The following is a 21,955-nucleotide window of genomic DNA, read 5'->3' as shown; positions in this document are numbered from 1 at the left end:
AGGAATACAGAATGCGAGCTATAATTTAAGTTCATCTATAAAACATGAGACCAAAACTAACCATTTATTGTTACCGTGTATGTTCTATAGTGGTCTAACTGAATGACTACACCAACTACTTCCGGTATTTCCTTCATAATAAACACTAGAGCTTTAGCTTTCAAATAAGTGATGAAAGAAGCTTCAGTGAGCTATGTATTACTATCAAATATTACATATTAGTACATTTTAAAATTATATTTACATATATGCGTGTTCTGTACGAGAGTCCCGGAGGAAGGGGGACTCGCAAAAAGAAGTTAGGCATTTTATACTCCAGTCCACAGGGTGGCGCTAATGTACATTCCTGATGCTGTCAAACGTTATAAGAAGAAGAGAATACGGAAGTGGGTTTGTTTACTGGCTGGTTTTGGAGGCAAGTTTCTGATCAGAAAGGTTTATTGCGGTTTGGAACTCTGTTTTATGTTTTAAAATCTTTACTTTGGTTCTCGAAAGTGTCCAGAACATATAAAGGCTGAGATAAATTAGCTTAACGTTAGCTCCGTGTAGTACCAGCGTTAGCGGCACATTACGGTAAGGACTTAGTCATCGTGGAGTAGAGCAGCTATTGGAGGAAAGGCATATTAAACTTGGCTTTGCTAGTGGAAAAAGCAGCACGTCTTATATCGCTTCACTTCAGCTTTTTTTTTTTTTTTTTAAATGACCATAATTCATTAATTAATTCGGCATCATTTGTTTAAATAAATACCAACGTTTTTCTATAAATGAGCCTAAACCTAGTACCTCAGCCTGCAGTCACGCACATTTCTCATTGTCTTTAACGATTGCTAGGGGTTGAACAGAGGCTTGCTCAGCCTGTTAGAAGCACGTGTCAGATGTCCAGTCTAATACATCAGCGTTAGTATCAGACTGATGTGCTGCATCTGGTGTAACCTAAATCTTCACTACTCGTATGGTCACAGGACTATTATATATGATTGTATGCGAAGGCTGGCACCAATTTAAACGATTTAGATATTGAACATAGGGCCGGTCAAAAGCATCAGTGGGGCAGACAGTATCAAGAGGCATTGCACCACCAGTTAGCCTGTGAAATTGCTCTTTTAGGTGAAAGGTTGCTTATTAGGTAGTGGTTATCACTGGACACAGGAGGTGAGTGCTGCTCACTGTTGGAGGTTTGTGAGCTTAACTTGCTGCCATTTCTCTTGCTGCCATTTCTCTTACTGCTGTCCTGCAGCAAAATGAATGAAGACCCAGTCCAAACAAACTGCAGTAAAACACTGCTTGTCCACCACTTACCAGCTGAGCTCAGCGAGGAAGAGAAGGAAGACCTCCTGAAGTATTTCGGAGCTGAGTCAGTCAGAGTCTTCTCAAACAGGGGCCGCTTGGTACGTTTCTCCTCACCGATTATCCCATGAGCTGTATCTCACATCCTGACATTCATTTGAGTTGCCAGGCAGTCTGAACATGTTTGTCCATTTCCACAGAAACATGCAGCCTTTGCAACGTTTAGGAGTGAAAAGTCAGCGGCAAGGGTAAGCGTTTTGTTTGAGACTTCCTCTGGTTTTTCTCTCACTTTGTCCTGTATGGTCTTTTTCAGTCCCCTTAACATCTTTTTTTTTTTTTTTATAGGCTCTAAGCAGACTCCATCAGTTAGAGGTTCTTGATCAGACACTCATTGTGGAGTTTGCAAAAGGCCAAGATCACATAACAGTGCTAAAGGACCCGCCTGTGTCAGAAAGGTGAGCTGTCTGAATAACCCCGGGCTGCACAGACCTTCATTCTTATGTAAATTGATGGACTGTTAATGCCTCTGTCAGTTAACAGCAGATGATTGCATCCCTTGTAGTGGTCTGAACCTCCCCTCTGCCTTTCTGTAGCGGTGAAAATGTCAAACAAGAGCAGAAGAAGCAGGAGAGTAAAAAGCCAAATATTCCCATCATAGAGACGGGCGTTGCACCGAGTCTCGGGTAAGAATGAAAGCATGTCATCATGAAGCTGGTGTGACATGAGGGAAGGAAACATTTTATTTTTATCACTTGTTTTGTTTTTTATTTTATTTTTATTTTTTTGGCTGATGTTATTCTCTAGTGCATTATTCATTAGATACCTTGTAGATTTCTAGTCTTTGTTCTTTTTGCCATTTTGTGGGGTTAAAAAAAGAAAACAAAAACACTATATTGCATTCTGCCTTTTGGTGACAGGCCCTGTCTCCCATTACCCAGAGTTTGTGAGTCATTACCTGCCCAAACTCTGTCTTATTCGATTAAATATGCATGTGTGACACATGTTCTCCAAACTGCGGTCAGAGTGTTGCCAGTTTGGCTATGCAGAAACTGCCTGGAGGCTGGCTGACAGTAAACCTGGATGAGAATCTGAGAGCTGTAGTTGGGAGCTGTCAAACGCCTTGTGTCCAATTAGATAGCCAGGCTGCCACTGAGCGCCTGACAGGCCGTCTGTCCTGCCAGTTGGTGGGACCAGGTGGTCTTTGATACCTTTCACTCCATTTCTGACAGTTTGTCTTGCTGCTGCTGCTACAGCAACCCAGACTTAAGAGCTCCATATTCTAATACTAGTCTGCACAAACTGAGAGAATGTGCTGTCTGGTTAGACGAGTATATTGCATTTAGGTGTGTTAGAGCTTGTAGAAAGGTTGGATTAGGGACAAATTGAGATGTCCTGCTAGCTGCACTTGCTGGTTATTTTGAGCTTGAGTTCACCAATGACGGCGTATTTTAAATCTCCTGTACAGCAAAAATGTGATTGCAGAAGGAGAACTCTGATGTTTTTCACTGTTTTTCACTAGTCTTTGGTTCCTTTTATGGACTAAATAATACATTGAGGGATATTAAGTGAATTTAAAATACATTAATCTGTGCTTTTAAAAAAAGGGGACTCTAAAATAGTGGTCAGCTATGCTCATTTTCTTAATTCAATCATTGTATAAGCAGAAAGGCTAGAACTGCATTTTGTACACATTTACATTTTTGCAATTTGTTCTGTGGCAAATTATATGCTAATAATTAAGAAAACAATTTTACGTTGTTTTCTTTAGAAGAAATAAGTAAAGTCTGTTTGAGTAGGTGCAAATCAGACAGACTCATATGCTGATGCGTTGCAAAACATGTATTTTTTTTCCTGGCCATTAATAATTAAAGAGCAGAAGGGGAGATTTTAATCATCTTGCAAATTTCACATTGATGCAAACTGGAAAAAACTGAGCTGGGAGAGGCATACAACCACAGTCCGACTTTATCGGCGACCCCTACTAGCTGTTTGCTGCTAGCGACCAATAATATTAGCTGCATTCATAATGGTCGGTAAGGGAACGTTTTAAAAGTAAAGAGGAAATGGGAGAAACACCCTTCAACTATATTATGAGTGTTGATGTTTCATAGTTTGCCCACCAGAGGGCGCTTTGCAACATCCCTGTTTTTCAATTTTAAACACAAGAAGCACGTGTTTGGAACCACAAGCACAACAACCAGCTGATCCAGTCAAGTCGGGTAAATAAATGACTACATGTTGCAAATGTTTGGAAAATCTAAAAAAAAAAAAACAGTGGTTCAAAAGATCAGAATGACTTTTTAAAATCCTTAAATATCAGTATCGGTCAGGCTCTGTGGTTAAGTCCTTAACTTCAGCTTGCTTTCATTCTAATTGGAGAAGTTGTGGTTGAGCGCTGGAACAAAGGAGAAATGTTTGTGGGGAAAAACATCTTGCTGATGACGTGGCTTCAAGCCGCAACACAACAGAATCTATATTCACTAAATCAAATGATGACGAAGGTGAGTTGGAGTGCTGTTAAGGCACCATTTACCAGGCCTCCGCACCTTTAACTGCTGTTTCTAGTGGCAAATTAAATAACTCTCTCCTACCTTCAGTCTTTGCTCATTAGTCTTGAGTGTAGGTGAATTTGTTGTCCCATGCTGTGTAGATTGGCACCTTAAGAAATCTATTTCCCGAGGACCAACCTTGCTGTGCTGACACGGCATGGCTTGTGCTTTTAATCTTAATGACAGGCCTCCTAGCAAGAGGTAGGGCCACTGCCTGGGCCACACACTGATGTGTGACTGTTTTGACATATAGTCATGTGAAGAAGTTTATCCCATAAAAAGTATTTGAGAAAGCAAACGCGTGATTATCTTTGAACAGTGCTTATAAAAAGAACAAAAAACAAAACAGGGACGTGTTACATAATTGTCTGCCAGTCTCTGACATCATCTTGCTTTAACTTTTGACCAATTTATATGCAATATTCATTCATTCTCAGGATGTTTGAGGGTTTTCTTGCATGATTTAATCCCATGATTTCAGTGGGATTACATCTGAGCTTTGACGAGACCGTTCCTTCTCCTCTACCTCTCCGTTTCTCATGCCGAAACCATTTTTTGGTGGATTTGCTGCTGTTCTTAGGATCATTATCCTCTTCAAAAGTCACTTCTGGTTCAGCATTAATTCTTGGAGCAGATGGCCTAAAATGATCTTCAAGCAGTCCTTGGTGTGATGCAGACTTTACAGTTGAATCAGAGACTGCAAGGGACATGCTCCGTAAAGCCATAAACTAACAGCGTAACCCCAAAACACTGTTTTTGATTTGCTAGTACAGAGCACATTATTCCTAAAGGTTGGGTGTTTTCCTGTCTGGTCACCGGCCAAGCGTGGTTTAGTCCTTTTTAGGATTTCTTGGCTTCAGACCGTTTCCGCCTGTCGTTCCCCAGAGCAGACTCGGATCACTTGTGCTTTAATCTGGATTCCAATTTTAGATTTGAAGGTGAAGGAGATAAATATAGAAGTGTACATGCTTCGTTCCCGTTTGACTGCTTTGTGTATAGAAATTGAGAAAATGACTGAATTTGTTTAGAGTACATCACCTTCATCTGTATGCACTCATTTGAAATGGATCGAGTGTTTGCTCCTTCAGATGTATTCAAAACGTCAGTTGTTTCCACGCTAATTTCCATACTTTTTTTTTTTTTCTCGTGACTGTTTTTCAGTGAAGGCTTTATTGTGTTTAAGGCAGAGAGTTGCAGGTTTAAACTAACACTCTTTTTTTTCCCCCTCTCTTTGTCTCCTACAGGTTGAAGTTTCAATCAAATCCCACTTTGAAATATTTATATCCACCACCCTCTAATGGCATTCTGACAAATATAACACACGCCCTCATGAGCGTGCCAAAGTTTTATGTTCAAGTGAGTAAACACAGCTTCCTTTGTGTGGTTTTATTTGTTATTTTACCTTGATGCGCAGATGCTGGCCATAATAATGATGTCCCTGTGTTCATTTTTGGTAAGTGGGAATTAGTGCAGGAAAGAAAAAACTCAAGCTAATGTGACAGCATTTCGAGTCCCTACATTTATATTGTAAAATAGGAATATGATTCTGGAATAAGTGTCCCAGAGGTTTTTGAACTGCATCCAGGCTCTTAAAGATCAAACAGCAAACATTTGCCTTTTTAAATCTCAATTTGGGAAGCAAGTATTAATAATAAACCATAAGTGGGCGGCATGAGTTATGGGTTTAACATTTCCCTGGGAGCCGCGCTGCCTGGATTTTAATTGCTGCTGTTCCCCGTGTCAGCAGCTTGGTGGTGCTAGTGTGTTTCGGAGAAGCTCTCCCGGTGCTCTGCCTCATTGTAGGCATCTCACTCGAGCCTCAATCTCACCTTGATCCTCGTATTTGTATGCGAAAGCCTGGAAATCTGTTTTACATATGGAGCCCGAGTTTCCGGCTGCCTGTTTGAGAGCGGCAATATATATTTATATTACCTGCTCTCTCCCCCCAGCCTGTGCTATGAATTTTCACTGTTCTCAAACTCGTATCTCAAACTATACAGGTACTTCATCTGATGAACAAGATGAATTTGCCATGTCCTTTTGGCCCAATCACAGCCAGACCACCCATGGTAAGCTTCTGTACACCATCACTGAATGTAAAGCTCTTTCCAAGTGTGTAAATGTTTTTATAAAAGCAGGTGTTATGTTTCACAAAATGTACTTCTGAGAGTTAGACAGCTTGTTAAGGCAGTAACACTCAGCTGTGTGTCTTTAGGTTGATGAGCAGAACTATAGATCCCTACCTTTCCTTAACTTTTTGACTCTCCCAAATACGGAGACTGAAAGTTCTTAAATGTAAAAAGAACATGTTTGAGCAGTAAATGTGAGCACTTTTCCCAGATCAGCCAAAATATTCCTACTTTCTTTTCATTCATAGTTCATATTCTTTTTTTTGTCAAAATGCACATATAAATATACAAATGTACTAGTTAGCTTGTTTATTAATCATCAGAACTTTCATGTGTTCACGTCACACTTTCAGATGCAGGAACACTTTAGTATGATCAGTATTTCTACACTGAGTACTCATAAAAGGTATTTTATGAGTACTTTATTCAGACACAGTCTGAGTAAACTAATAATACACAAACAGGGAAAACTAATGAGTAAATATTCACATTCAGAACTTCTCCAAAAACTACTTTGAGTTTGGTGTTTCAGTAAAGCAGATGCAGGTGCTGCTCTTCCCTCAAATGATTGGTTGGCATGAACCATACCTCAACAAAATCACAGCAGGCTTTATACCCAAAGCTGGAGAAGGCTGCAACGGCCGTTCTAAAGACCTGAGTGCTCATCAGTCTGCAAAGTGCATACAAATAGGACAAATTCAGGACAGGTTGCTACTTTAGCTGAAGTGGAGTGGGCAAAGATCACACAAGAACACAGTGTGCAGTCCTGCAAGAAGTGAAAAAACAACCCGAGGGTAACATAAAAGTACCTGCAGAAATCTCTTGGTAAACTTGTGAAATCCTTTTTGATGTCTCAACTGTTAGAAAAGCGCTGAGAAAGAATTGTGTTAATGGAAGGACACCCCAAAGCGCTACAGTCCACAAAAAAGGTTTGCAAAATAGGAAAAGAGAAAAGAAAATCAACCGCCTGTCCCAAAACACTTTCCTTTGCTATCATTGAAGGAATAATGAATTTTACAGGAGAAATGCAGGCAAGAAGTCCATGCCCTGAAGTTCAGGGGAGGTTGGGTGATGCAACAGGGCAGTGACAAAAAGCACACGAGTAGATCAACAGAAGGATGGTTAAAAGGATGAAACTCGCAAGACAGAGACCTGACCTTAACTCGGTTTTCATTCTGTGGCATGACCTGAGGAATTGTGTTTAATCAAAACATCCCAGAAATATTGATGGACTGAAACAGCTTTGTAAAGAGGAGCGGTCCAAAAAGATGCCAAAAACCATTTGGAAGTGTCAGAAGCAGCTACAGCCAAGGTCTGATGGAGGCTGCTGCTATTAGAGGGTCCGTTAATTATTAAAGTCAGGCTTTCACTCGTCTTTTCCAGCCTTAGTGATTACAAAAGGGTTCATATACTGTACACATGCAAGCAGCAAAAACAGCAGAGACAGAGAATACAACAGAAACTTTACATTTAACTGTATGTAACTGACATGGTGGTTCAGAAGCAGAGCAATGATGCTCAATATTCAAGGAAATTCCAATGTTCAAAATGTCAAAGTCATAGACAAAAAAAACAATTGATAGGATGTGAAGGGAGAGATCCTCTCTCATGCAAAATGTCCGGGAATGCTGTGTCCAGCTGTGCTAGGAGTTTCCTTTTTTCCTCTGACACGTTGGTTCTATTGTGCGCTCATTTTCTTACATTTTATTAGTTATTAGAAGCTGGTCGTCAGGTTGCTCAACTGCAAAAATAATTGTTGTTTTTAGTACCGTAAAGTCGTCTCCTTTGACTGTTGTCGAATTTAAAATATCTGTATTTAATTTAAAATCAAAATCAGCCATCGCTTCTCCCATTTGTATGCTAAGCCATGTAATTTTCTTTCCCGCAGTTTGAACTCCTGCCTCCTGCTCCACCCATCCCCATGCCTCCTCCCTTCCCTCCCGATTATCCCCCTTTACCAGAGGAGGAGATGGAAATGAGCAGCGAGGAAGAATCCGAGTATGAGAGTGGAGACGACGAAGACAAAGAGAGGTGAGGCGACGACAGAGTGCAGCACAAACACTGTTTGAGACAGTCAGACTGGCTTTCAGATAGTTTTGCACCTCATCATAGCTAACGGTCATGCCGGCGTATTAACATATTATTCATCAGTATTAATCTTTCTAGAGAAAAGATTAGTTGCAAACGTGTGTGGAGACTTTCACATCTGTATCTCACTCCCTGTCATATTTTCTAAATATGCAGAAAGCTCGTGTAGATCCACAATTGTGTAAATGCAAAGATTTTCGTGTCTGACTTTTGCTCCACTTTAGCAGCAGGTGACAAACTAAAGGGCAAATATGAATCTTTGAACCTTACATCGACGGCGTTGGCTGGCTGTCAGTGGAATGATACTGGCATGGTTTGGGTCACTGCCAATCGATATGAAGTTGCTCTGAGTGATCACCTTTATGGTGTGATGAAACATTCCTGTCCTGATGGGAGTGGTATCTTCCAGAACGGCTGTGCCTCCAGTGTTAGGGTCTGAGGATGCTGAATGGTCTGATGAGTAAAAAAAAAACTAGTGTGAATCATATACTATTGTCTTTGCGGTCACCAGGTCACCAGGTCTCCTCCCTAGTTGACCACCTATGGATGATTTTAGACTGACGTGTTATAGAAGATAATCACCAAAGTGATGTCCCAGCCCTCCAGCTGAGCTCCAGAGACCTGGAAAATCAATGATCCTTCTGCACATTTACAAATCAGAATATAAATTTAGAGAATTTTTTTTTTTTATACATTTCTAAATCTGATTACAGCAGATATTTAACTATCCATATACATTTGCAAATGTGTGATTACAGTACTAGCTTCATAGATTTTTTTATTTTTTATTTTTTGGACCAAGTTGGACGATTTCCCCCTTATTCCCTATGCTTGGTTTATTTCAGGATTGTTCGTCTGATGGGCCTGGTCAACCAAGCATGCAAGCGACCCTTGAGACCAAAAACAGCTTCAAAACGAAAGAAGCCCAGGATCAAGGATCTACTCTATGCTCCCAAGCCAGACTCTCAGAGGTAGACCAAAGGCACTCATGCATGTCACAGTCCTCACGCATAGCTCATCTCAGGACAGTATTCACAGGCAGCTAAAGAGAGAGGGCAAAAACCTCCAGATAATAAGTCTTCCTCATAAACACAGCCTCGTGCGGCTTGGAGACTTGTTGTTTCAGCATCACACACTCACACACTCCCTTAATGACAGGCCACAAACTCTGTTACTAAACTATAAATATACACAAACACACAGTCTCCTGGCCACATGTTTGTGGACTGGGAAATATCTCAGGTTGACCAGAACAAAATATCCTGAACCGTAAGGGGCTCAGAAGCTCAGTTTTATTGTAGGTTATTTTTAGAGATTGCAGTAGAGGGTAGCAGTGATTGTCTTTGTTGTCCTCAGTGCTGCGACTCTGCAGCCCTCGGATGTGTTTGAGCAGCCCCACGCCGCCGGTCCGAGGAAAATTGAGTTCCGCATTTCAGCTCCGGATGTAGCAGCTGCTGTTGAAGGAAGTAGGCCAGCTCAGCCTGAAGACGACGAAGGCAAAGGTAATCCTCCCTCCCACAATTTCTGCTGTCAATTATGTTGGCTAGTTTTACTGGATTGAGCTTTTTTGTTGAGTCATGACAGTTTCCAAGCTGATGCCTCTGAAACTGAAGATCGAGAGATATTCAGTTTCGAGTAATATAAAGAGGAAAGCAGGAGGAAGTTTAGAGTAGTTAATCAGTTGTAGAAATTCATGATGGGTTTTTTTTGTTTTGTTTTTTTTGAAAAGGACAAACAGAGCTGAGATAAAGGAGCCTGCCATTGTTGAAGGGTAAAAATAACTGTTTCACAGAAATGGTAACAAAAAAGGTACAAAAATGAAATTGAGACTTTTTGTCCCAGTTATCAAAGTTATTGTTGGTCCTTCTCTTGACTGAACTTATTTAAGTTGTACTGATGACGCTGGAAAGATACAGTTCAGCCAGAGTTACTGTTTGAAAAGGAAATTGAGATAGAAGAAGTCGTCCATCAACCACAGGTGGCTTTGCAAGACCGTAATTTGTTTGTGTTTAGTTATGCACAAGACATGAAAGCTTGAGGCACAGACGATGATCAATGTAACATAATATGATTAAAGGATTACAGAATGACAAGGATCATTTCACAGTAAATTATCTGTTTTTAATTTATTTACATTTTAAGGTACCATCCAAATGCTTGTGCTTAATTATCACAAGATATTTATTCATTTTTACTTTTAATCGCTGCTTAACTTTTAGTGCGACTCCAAAGAGGGATATACAGACCTTTGCTAAAGGTGGATTTAATACTTCCAACTAGGGCTGCTCGATTATGGCAAAAATGATAATCACGATTATTTTCACTGAAATTGAGATCACGATTATTTGACGATATTTATTTAACCCTTTAAGACCTACTATAGAACCAAGTCCACCAGAGCTTATATTATTTATTTATTTTACATGCTGTAGTGCCATTTGTGGGAGCATTTCAAGTTGCTATACATCAATACAACTGTTATAGCCCATATTTTAATAATATGTATGCATTAAGTCCATAGTAATTACATAAATTGCAAAAAAGTGCAATAAACTACAAAAAAAAATTGAAAATCGCTTTTGTTTTGTTTACATATATTTCTACTTGGAGAAGTTTAAGAGGTTTATCCCTCAAAACTTTAAATACAAAAAAAGTTGCAAAAAATAGTTTCCCACCACAGGAAATTTATTTTGAGTGTCTTCATAGTTTTATTTTGGAGATACAGCAATTTTTATATACTGCAGGAAAAACAAAAAACAATCCTATGATGCAAATTTGCAAAGAAAACAGCCTGTGCATCATTTCACTGTGGGAAGTGTTACGAACAGCTGATAGGAACGGCAAAGCGTGTTTCTGGAATATTATGTTTTTGTTCCTGCAAGCGCTTTTTATGCAATTTTTGCAAAGCTATATGTGGAACGAAACCGTGACCGAGGACAAGCTGATGGCATCAGATGTAAGTACAACTCCTCTGGTTTCATATGCAAAACAAATTATTGCGCTAGCTTACATGGTCCAGGTTCTACAGGGATTTAAAAATAGTTACGCAAAACGGAGCGTGCTGCTCTGACCGGCTTTAAAGGGTTAACAATGACTTTTAAAAAATAATATAAAATAGTGTGCAACACCACTGAAGTTTTTTTTTTTAAACTCTTTTCAACCAACGGCAGTCACTCTCCAAATAACTTCTGCTTAGCTTTCCGAGCTTCCCTCGGGTCCTCTTAATCAGCGGTCTCCAACCTTTTTTGCGCCACGGACCGGTTTATGCCCGACAATATTTTCACGGACCGGCCTTTAAGGTGTCGCGGATAAATGAGGGAGGGGCTAATAATCGGCTCAGTCATTTTTAATGATCGTTGAAAGCCCAGATCGTAATCATGATTAAAATTCGATTAATTGAGCAGCCCTACTTCCAACAATAAAATATGATCTCTATAATTTGCTTCTTCCAACCTGCTGCCAGAGCTATAGAGCTCTCAGTGAGTTACTAATAAACTTTATGAGGATGTAGAAATGTGGTAAAGGTGAAGAGCAGAAACTGTAGAAGGAGGTAGGACAGGTCATCTACTAATCGGAAGGTTGATTCTTTGATCCCAGGCTGCTTCCAGTCTGCATGTCAAATACCTCTGATCAAGATCCTAACCCAGAGCTGCTCTCCAGTGCACCAATGAATGTGTGTGCATGTTCGACAGAGAGCACGTGCATGAATAAAAGTGAATGATGAAAGTTGTGTAAAGTGCTTTGAGTGTTCAGGTAGAGTAGAAAAGCTCCAGACATTTACCGCGTGTTTTAAATTAGCATAAGCAGTGTTAAAATATGACATCATTAAGAAATGAGAAGTGGCAGCCATGACAACTATGTAATGATGCAATGTTAATTAGTCAGTTTCCAATGTTGATTGTGCTAGTTAACCATGATCACACATAGCTTTCAAGCACTTTCTGTCATTGACACATGCTGATGGATGTATTGTCCATGTCCTGGCCACGGATATTTCAGCATGTGGATTGGAGAAGTCAGGGATCAACCCACCGGCGTTCTTTATGTGGATGACCCACCCGAAGTTTGCTTTTCCCCCTCTATTTATAAAAAAAAAAAAAAAAAAAAAATCCACATGTGTACTGAGCGACAGATGTGGAAAATTGTTAAATCTCTAGCATGTGAGAAACAAAGGCTAAGTTGTATTAAGACATGCAAAAAGCTACTTTTATAGTTACCGTTAAGATAAATCAGACCAATGCTGCAGTCTCCAAATATATCGCAAAAGTTTAAAGATGGGTTTGCTTATGTCCTTCTGTGCAGCTGAGGCAGTGTAGGGATTTAGTTATTACTATACATCATGTTTATTATCACATTGATGCAGGAGGTGTTTTGATGTTCCTATTGACATAAGTTAAAGCCCGCACCATGGACGAAGTCGCAGCCAAGTGTTACACAGTAGTATATCACGGTAGAAACTGCCACCAAAAAGGTTTAACCATTATCTGTATGAGCAAATGTCATTGAGGGCACAGTCTGTGTTACTTGTCAGCTGTGCAGTTCCCTGTTTGCCTTATCTCCCTGCTCTCTAGCTACAACTTCACTCTCTGGCAAGTCCCTGCGAAGTAAAATAGATCTCAAAGTCAAACACAAAAGATTTCCTAAAGGCAGGGGAAAGATAAACTATGACAGGTGGCTTTTTGGATTAGTCTTGTTTTGGGGAAGTGGAGGTGTGGGATCCGATAAACAAGCTATTTAAATGAAAAGGGGAGGTGGGGGTAGATAAGGAGAAGGATAATTTTGAAAGCAGCGATCTAGTTCTCTGCAGAGAGTGTATCAGAAAAGCTCCCCAACGCTGCTTGCTCCAGTGCACACACACATACACCTTGCGTGGGTGACAACTCCCCCCACCCTCCTCGGATTTGTAGAGGCTCACTGCTCTTAGTAATTCCATCTACAACGTGTGTGTGTGTGTGTGTGTGTGTGTGTGTGTGTGTGTGTGTGTGTGTGTGTGTGTGTGTGTGTGTGTGTGCATATTCATGTGCTCCTCAAAAGAGTTATCCTTCCACCGCCTTTCAAACTCATGTTTGCAAAATAGGAGGGAATTTTGATTACAGTTCTTTATTTCACAGAGACTGAATGTGCTTATGTTTGCTCGTCTTCCAGTAGTCAGCGCCACCAAGTTTAACCTTCCACCTTTTTCATTATTTCTTTGCCTTATGAAACCCTGTTGTATTAATCCCGACAAAGAAATCATTATTTCCAACTCGGATTATACTGATGCCACAGTTAGAAATTTAAATATCAATATGTTAAACTAATTGTGACCAAGAGGATTTGCTTCCACCCTCCCATCCCCATCCAGAGCTGGTGTTGTTTACTGAAGAGGATAAACATTTTGGAAGTGATTATTTCACCATCTGCTACTGGTAAACACTTTGAAAACCTCAACTGTGCTAGAGGGAGAGTGTCATCCTCCTGTTTTTGATACCATAAAGCGGTTGAGCAGATCTAACCTAGTTGCACATGAGAAATACGTGCATAATTAATGTAACAATGTGATACACAGGTTTTAGCACGCTTACACTTTTCTCCCTTAGCATCGTCCATTCAAGTGGATCAGAGCGAGATCAAGCCCAGCAGCAATGAGGAGGAAGCAGAGGCTAAAGGTTTTGGGAAGCTTTACTTCAGCACGCAGGCATCAAAGCAGCAGGAGGAGCACAGTGACAACGAGCAGGATCTCGTCTCAGATGTCATCTCGAGGAAGGAGCTGGAGAAAGGACGGCTGTCAAGAGATGGTAAATGTAACGCACAGAAATGTGACAGATTAAAGGAAAAGGCAACAAAGTCTCTTAGTAAAGGGGTTGGGCCACCTCGTGCTATCAGCATGTCATCAATTCAAAGTCTTTGTAAGGATAAAATGCATAGTGTGATGCAGGGTGTGATCTAGTCACTGCAAAGGCCACAGGATCTGAGTCACATCATTTTCATGCTTACCAGATTAATCAATCAGTAAGAAACGATCCAAAAATGCAGTTTTAGGTTAGCTATGTGATTACAGTAGTCACTTTTTCATGGAACTGTTGTTCTGTTGGTCCAGTTTATTGTGCATCAGCTGCTGTGTCAGTTTCCAAAAGTCCTTGCTTTCCATTTCAAGGAGCTGTAATATATTCTGATTCCCTCCTTTGTTTAGATGCGAGTAGAGTAGAAGCAGTAGATACTTTGAAATGCATATTAGCGTAAACTGCCAGTTAGCTGAGAGGCATCATGGCTAAAACAAAAAAGAAGTGCAAATTGTGGAAAATCTGCCTTGAAAGAAATCCTTCACAGAAACAGGAGTTGGTGGTAAATATGGAACAGAATTTTCTTTTGGCATTGCAAAACCCTGCTTCTAATTAGCTTCTACTGACTGTGACTGTCTAATATTACACTCACCTTTTTTTGAGTGCAAAATATCAAAGCATTCAGCGTCAGCATATTGTTAATCTGAAACATTTTAAGACGAGATAAGGGAGTAAAGTAACATCGTTCTCCCTGTGTAGAATCAACAACCTAGCCGTGCAGTCTACCTTTAGTGGTTCACATGTTTGATTGGCAGGCAAAAGGTCACTGGTTCAATTCCAGCCCGAGTTTACCACCAGAAGGTAATTCCAGACCCTTTGTGGGTTGCGTTGGGAAGAGCGTCTGCCGTAAAGCTGCCACATCAAACATGCAGAGCTTCCCACTGCGGCAGCCCCTTGTGACAAGCGAGCAGTCGAAAGTAGCTTGACTGTAATACTTGTTGCCGCCGATCAGTTCCTTCCTAGATACTCTACAATCAGCTGTAAGTGGTATTATTGCAAAGTGGAAGCGGTTAGGAACCACAGCGTGTCGGCAACAAAGTGGCAGCCACATAAATTTACAGAACGGTGGCGCTGCGTGCTGAGGCGTATAGTGGCTAAAAGTCACCAACGCTCTGCTGACTCATAAGACATCAGCTCAAAGACTGATCTGGTAGGTGGCCCAGTGCTTTTGTCTGTCTAGCTGTTGGGGTGTGTTATATAAAACTTTGAAACTTCCATTACTCAGGAAGGCCAAAAATGATCAACATTACTGACATTAGCAGGATTGTAGGGATGATGATGATTACAAGTCATTTTCTCTAATGAGGTTGTGATTTTAAGATTCCGTTATCGTAATTATTTACAATTTATCCAGTGACTCACAGACAGAATTATCATTTACAGGTCTACTCGGCTTTGCAGGGCAGGTTAGCTTAAATTCAGCTTCAGGGCAGAGCTGCTTTCAAATCCTGCTGTTTAGTTGAATAGGTGAAAACACACCTCCAAATAAACACTGACATTCCTCTGGCTCTGCTGTCCATTTACATAGGTTTAAATGTGGAAAAATGCACATTTTCATGTATATTTAAACCATTTTATACAACTTGTTTTGTTTCTCCCTGGCATGAGAGCAAATTTGACAGAAAGGTAGACCTTTATTAAATAGTTGGGCTATCCAACCAATACTTTGTCTCACGTTCTCTGACGCCGTGTTTTTAGAAGCACGTATACACCAGCTAACACACGATATGCCCAATTACACTGAAAAACAAGTTCATACATGTAATCATTGCTTTAAAGTCATGGAGCTTCTAAGCCTAGTTCTTTCTCAATCCTGTCTTAAATAAAACATTGAGCGGATGGTATTGAGTTGCAACGACTTTGAATTTATTTAAATTTTTTGGTATAGGCAGCCCTGTGATCCTTTGTACCTGTTTTTTTTGAAATTCACCTTGCATCAAGGCACCCCCTCCTTCTCTCTTTTAAAACAGAGATAAAAAGGATGTCTGTGTTTAAAAATTATGAACCTGGCGAGCCGACCTGCAGACTATACGTGAAGAACATTGCAAAGCAAGTGGAAGAGAAGGTAGGTCCAATTTTAGCTCTTTGATCCACTTTTATGCGGTTGTTTGGTTCACTGGAGTTGTTTCGTGAGAGTCTGGGATCATCGTCCTATATATTAAATTGGCATAGCATCAGTTATCTTTAAAAATGTCTTGTTTTAGAAGCTTGATGATAACTGCTATTGCATAAAGCATATAACAGGTGCCACTACCTCATAAAAGGTGTTCTTGCAATGCATTATATCAGGATGATGTCATACATTACTACTGTTTGACCCTATGCTTCCTGGGAAAATGGTGATATTTCTTTCCTTACATTTGATACGGAAGCTGTTCAGTGAATTCGCAGGCCTTCTTAGCCGTAGCTCACAGCTGTGAGTAACGGCCCTGGTGAAGGTGAGAAAAAAGGTGGCAGCGAAAGTGTTCTCTGTGTGGGCGTCTCTGGGCTCACCTGAAGGTCAGGCTGCCTTAATCTCCACCGTTAACCTCCCGGCTGTGTCGAGCTGATTTATCCAATAAGCTACTTTGTTGCCTTCTAGTTCGCAGAGAGACTCAATTAAGTGCGAAGCAAATGTGTCATCAACATTTTGGGTTAATATTTATTCAATTTTGTAATGATGCATCACAAAAAATAAATAAAATCCTAATCATTTTTGCTGCTAATGTTTATTATTTGTCTTCAGGAGCTGAAGTACATCTACGGGAGATACATTAACCTCTCGTCAGAAGAGGAGAGAAACATGTATGTTAACATCAATCCTCCGTATCATGTCTTTACTTCATATTAACACAACTTGTGATTCACTCCCCCCCCCCCCCCCCCCCCCCAAGTTTCTCTTCATGAGCTATTTTTTGACTCTAGCAATTTGTCACTTTCTCTTGAGAGTTTTTACTTATTCATGCTGACACTGTCTTGTGTTATTAATAAGTACCTAAACTGATGTAGAGATCATGAGGGATGTTTTTATGTTTGTGCATCAGCACTACTTCAAATGAATATTCCACCTGAGTCATCAAACCGAGCTTATGTTGAGGACGGACTCTGAACACAGATTCAGGTGATAAAAAGGAAACTGCAACTCTGCGAGCCAATCAGTTTCTCACTTTAGTGACCTGCTTGGCTTTTTTCTTTTTTCTTTGGCGTTTACAACAATTAGTGACCTCAACACTTTTGAAAAAGAGTTCTGAACACCAGCTTTTTTTGCAACAGTGAAAACATTTTGAGTGTTTAAACTGCGAAAATGTTCAATTTCAAGGGGAAAAAAATGAGTCCTTTGGAATTTGAAGGCAGCAACATGTATAAGAAAGTTGTTGTGGGGCCATGTTTAACATGGTGTCGCATTCACTCTTCTTTAACAACAATCTGCAAACATCTGGGAACTGAGGAGACCAGCTGTTGGTCTGCTGGGAGAGGAATGTTGCCCCATTATTGTCTGATTTAGAATTCTAGCTGCTCAACAGTCCTGAACTTTCATATTTTCCTGTTGGCTTTCATGTTTTTTAATTTTATGATCTGCAAAATGTTTCCAGTTGGGGAAAGGTCTGAAGTAATCTACAAAGATGTTTGTGCAGGATGCAGTTTAGCATCGTATTGCTGAAATATGCAAAATATGTTGTTGTCTGTATGAGAGCTCTGTTGCTCTAAAACCTTTATATATGCATATATGGGGTATGCAGGGTGCATGTTTTCCAAAAATGGTGACCTGCCGCTTGCGCTGGAGACATTCACAGCTGAGTGCAAAGTGGTGGGAATAACAATTAGCACCTCCAAGTCTGTGGCCATGGTTCCAGAAGAGGGTGAAGTGCCCACTCTGGGTCAAGTTCAAGTGTCTCTGGGTCTCGTTCATAAATGGGGGGAGATTCAAAATGAGCTAATGTTTTTCTTAAAATGGTACATTTTTTACCTTCAAATATTATATATGATTTTTTAATATCCTGTTTTAAGTTAACTATGGGGGTTTTGAAAATTGGGAGATTTTTGTTTTTAATTGTATTTTCAACAGCATCTCAGGTTTTTGGGGAATTGATGATTTGTGCAAATGACAGCTTGTCTTTAGTGAATTCAAATAAACTGTAGCACAGAAAAGCTGGTCCTAAGAGAACTAAGGTGAACGTGAGTGAATGTTGTCACTTGATAACTTAACCAGCTGTCTGCAGCTGCTCACTCATAGTCAGCTGTGCAGCAGCAAAATTAAAGACAGCTTTCTGTCGTCTCTAAATTTCTTTGTCATCACAGTTTTAAATTGTTAATGTGTGTGATTACACAGCTGTTTGTCATTAACATGTACTTATATTGATGAAGTCAACCTTAAAATAATGATTTAGTCAGCTACCTTTTTCTGTCCATCTGCTTACCTGATGTTGCCAAATGATTAGAAATGAAGAAGAGAGATTCAGTGTTTCAGGTTTCACTGTGTGCTGGATAGACATGTTGTGTTCAGTGTAGTTAGACATGCCTAATGTTTTGGTAGTAGACTGCACTTTAATACAGAGTTTCAATTATTCTACCAGCTAAATATCGACTCAGTTGAATCAATTAATTGGAATAAAAACCTGCAGGTTGCTGGGTCTCACTAACGCATGACCGACAGCCGCTGTTTTATGAGCTCGCAGGAGCAGATAACATTTTCCTTTTGTAACGCTGAAAAGCCAGAGCTTAACGTTGAGTCGACCAGGCCACAAGCTTTGAATGATAATGATGTGTCTTTATTCCTGTTCCATAGGTTTGACATTGTGTTAATGAAGGAGGGGCGGATGAAAGGGCAGGCCTTCGTCGGACTCCCCAGTGTGCAGAGTGCAGAGAAAGCCCTGAAGGAAACCAACGGCTACGTACTTTATGACAAACCTCTGGTTGTTGTATCCTTTCTGTCAGATGAAACAAAGACAACGTGTGAATTCAGGTTGCACTGATATTTGTTTGGATTTAAAAACGTAACCATTAGTGTGCATTATTTAGCATAACAATACAGTGCAGGTAAAAACATGGTAAACAGAAGGAAGTGATCTAAGTGGCTATGACATGTAAGTGAACGTGCAGAAAATGGTACAGACATCAAGGGGTAGTTGAGAGATGATTTATCAAGTGGGCACTTGCTTTCACAGATGTGCTTTTGGCTTTGGTCCTCGGTACCTTCAGGAGGATATGGTCTAATATCTGGCAGCTCTGAACCACCACCTGTTTTTCTTCCTCTTTCCAGAGATAACCATGCATCAACATTTGAACTTGTTTAATGGAACAAGGCTATTGACTTTGATAGTGTTTTAATGTGCATCCTGCACCCAATTAGCTTGTCGACAGCATATTAGTCTTTCAGCTCAAAGAGTGAACAGAGATGTCTGCAGCATAATTTACTTCAGGTGTTGTCCTGCATTCAGCTGTGTTGCAGGAAAAATAAAAAAGAGGATAAAATTTGTCTCTCAGTATCAATTCAGTTTTATTCATATTTATAATATTTTAGCCACTATGTGATTAGTAAAATGTGGGATGGTCTTTTTTTTTTGGTTGCCGGTATTTTTTATGTCAGAAGATATCAGTATGGGAATGCACTTTATTTATTCCAAAAGTTTGGACGTTATTCCAAAGCAGGAGAACTGACCTTGCTACATATCCAAATACAAAGTAGCTCAGAAAACTTAAAAAAAACATTCAGTGGGAGCTAAATAAATAGGAAATTAAAAAAAATTCAATCTAAATAAATTAAAATCTGAATATAATGCAATAAAAGATTAAAAGAAGTCTTCTCAGTTGATGGAGCAGTCCAAGCAGCAACAGCAGTGTTGGGAGAAGCTCACTTGGCAGGCTGACCTGAAGTTGACATGTTAACTTTGTTACCTTTCACCTTCATTTCTGATCTCTGTGTCAATCTCAGCTGCTTGACTCTTTGAGATTGCATTTATTGGTTCCTCTTGTGTGTAATGCTGTGCCTTTTCAAGTCTGTTTGATTAAAAACTAATTTGATGGAGGCTGCCAGTAAGATTAGCTTAGCATAAAGCAAGGGCCAACCAGGTAATAACAAACAGCTGTGCCACTTGCTATTGCACCATTCACAGTGGCTGCTGGCTACACTGATAAGCTTGGTGTCAACGTTCTCATCCAACTCTGAGCAAAAAATTAAGTTTTCCCAAAAATTATTTATATAATTACTGCTACTGTAAAAATGTTAAGATTTTTAATCCCAAATTTTGCTCTGGATATTAAGTTATACGCTACAATTATTATTGTATAATTAGTCCTTTATTCTGAGAAATGTTTCCTGGATTGGCTTGTTTGCGTACGTTTGTTGTAAAATGAAATAAGCATGTACTCATAGCTTAAATGTGATATTTTTCTAGTCTGTTTGCAGTATCAGAAAGTGAACAGAGGTTCATTCAGGTACAGATATCTTTAGGCAGAGGACAGCCAGTCCCAGTTTGAATTCCCTGTCATGATTTTTTTCAGTTTGCCTGAGACTGCAGTATGGCACTTACCAAGAGCTGCAAAAATTAGTAAGCTTGAAGAAAACCCGGCATAAAATCCTCATATGTTTTAGTCTGAGGTTTGTTAGCAAAAACACTCCGGTCACAGTCTTCCACACATTTGGATCTCTTCTCTTTATTTAACCTGCTACGTGAGGTGAACTGTTTATCAGTCTGTATGATTATGGTTATGTCACTGAGTAAGTGAGGTAACCTCAGGAAACCAAGAGACCCAAACTCTTATAAGGTCAATTTTGGCCAGAAGTCTTCTGGCATTTATGAACAAATAGCTGAGACCTTTACTCAGATTAAATTCATGAGGCAGTGAGTGTCACAAGGAAGAAGGCCGATGTGGCCTAAAGCTGCTCTGTGCAAGTTCAGAAATAAATGACACTCCATGGCTGTGAGATAATTAATGAATTATAGATTGCAGTAGTACATAGAATTGAAAATATTTGCTGCCCCAGACCTTAACTCTACAATTCTCAGCAATTTGCTCGATCTGCAAGACCGAAACAAGACAACACAGCTACCAAGAGAGGGCCAAAACAGAGGTGAAGTCAGCAGGTGAGCGATGATATGGTGATGAAATGATAATATGGAAATGATTTGCCTTTTCTCATGATGCCACTGTGCATATATAGAACAAGCCTTATGTTTATTGCAATGGTGTTTTCGCTTCACAATTATGTTTACACTTTATCTATTCAAGATACCAAGGCTTGATATTGTGGCCCAGCAGAACCATTTGTATCCTTATTGTGTCATATCCTTTGGGGAAAAAATGAGGGTGGAGCGGTTTAACTGCAGATATTGTAGCACAAATATATTATTATAGTATAGCTTTTTTTGGTTTCTTTTCTTTTTCTAGCCTATTGTATCTTATGTCTTTTTTTAGCACTGACTTTGTAACCATAAGCTATTTTTGAATCTTAAACTTCTTCATTGATTTCTGCCCTTTTTGACTGAATTTCAGGTGGAGGTCATCAGAGCATGTTTTCTTCCTTTCTGCCATTAAATACAATATTTTATTAAAATTATTTTTGTCGTGGTTTATTCCAATCATCGCCTCAAACACGTGTCAGCATTTGCGCGTACACTTCAGTCAAACTATCATTACTGATTATCTTTAGTCCCAAACTTGAAGTCCTGTCAGCCGAGTAAATACAGACTGGGGAAGGTATATGAGATCGAGATTGGCTCTGAAGCAGATGGTAGGCTGTCAAAACAGTGGGGGGGAAAAAAAACCCACAGTCCTGAAGAGACAGCAAACAAACCAAACAGATTGCTGTGTGTGGAAAAATTGCTGGGACTGGGTTAGCTTACCTTTACAATCCCTGGCTGGCTCCATCTGTGTGATTATAGAGAGTAAACCTTGGAGGGTGAACTTCTCCCCTCAGCAGCCATCATATCTAAAGATTTGGAAATAAAAATTTTTTTTTTGTCCTCTAGGTATGAGCAATACTGGAAGTGTGCTTTGGCTCACGTCAATCACAAAGTAAAGTTTGTGATGTCGCTGATATTTAGGCATCAAAAGAAGAGAAAACGTTAATCTGATGATGTGAGAAGATTGTCCTTATGTT

The 21,955-nt window shown here is 39.9% G+C and overlaps 1 protein-coding gene across 2 annotated transcripts; it reads left to right on the top strand.

The window, feature by feature from the left end:
- Positions 1-381: 381 nt before the first annotated feature.
- rnpc3 (RNA-binding region (RNP1, RRM) containing 3) lies at positions 382-21,365 on the top strand. 2 transcript variants are annotated; one of them, XM_085361954.1, is made up of 16 exons: positions 382-415; positions 1,238-1,388; positions 1,488-1,535; positions 1,633-1,742; positions 1,881-1,970; positions 5,081-5,192; positions 5,837-5,905; positions 7,854-7,996; positions 8,899-9,024; positions 9,410-9,555; positions 13,633-13,830; positions 15,846-15,940; positions 16,601-16,659; positions 18,641-18,773; positions 20,862-20,939; positions 21,349-21,365. In XM_085361954.1, the coding sequence occupies exons 2-15, from the start codon at positions 1,242-1,244 to the stop codon at positions 20,928-20,930; spliced, it is 1,545 nt and encodes a 514-aa protein (XP_085218080.1). In that variant the 5' UTR covers positions 382-415; positions 1,238-1,241; the 3' UTR covers positions 20,931-20,939; positions 21,349-21,365. The 2 variants fall into 2 exon arrangements, with proteins under 2 accessions (XP_085218080.1, XP_085218079.1); XM_085361953.1 differs by lacking the exon at positions 21,349-21,365 and adding an exon at positions 21,085-21,186.
- The last annotated feature ends 590 nt before the right edge of the window (positions 21,366-21,955 follow it).

This window comes from Diplotaxodon limnothrissa, linkage group LG9 (assembly GCF_057381915.1).
Source record: "Diplotaxodon limnothrissa isolate DT_005_m linkage group LG9, D_limnothrissa_male_GT1.1, whole genome shotgun sequence".
Lineage (NCBI taxonomy): Eukaryota > Metazoa > Chordata > Actinopteri > Cichliformes > Cichlidae > Diplotaxodon > Diplotaxodon limnothrissa.
Note: the sequence above shows the minus strand (reverse complement) of the source record. Positions and strands in the feature narration are given on the sequence as shown.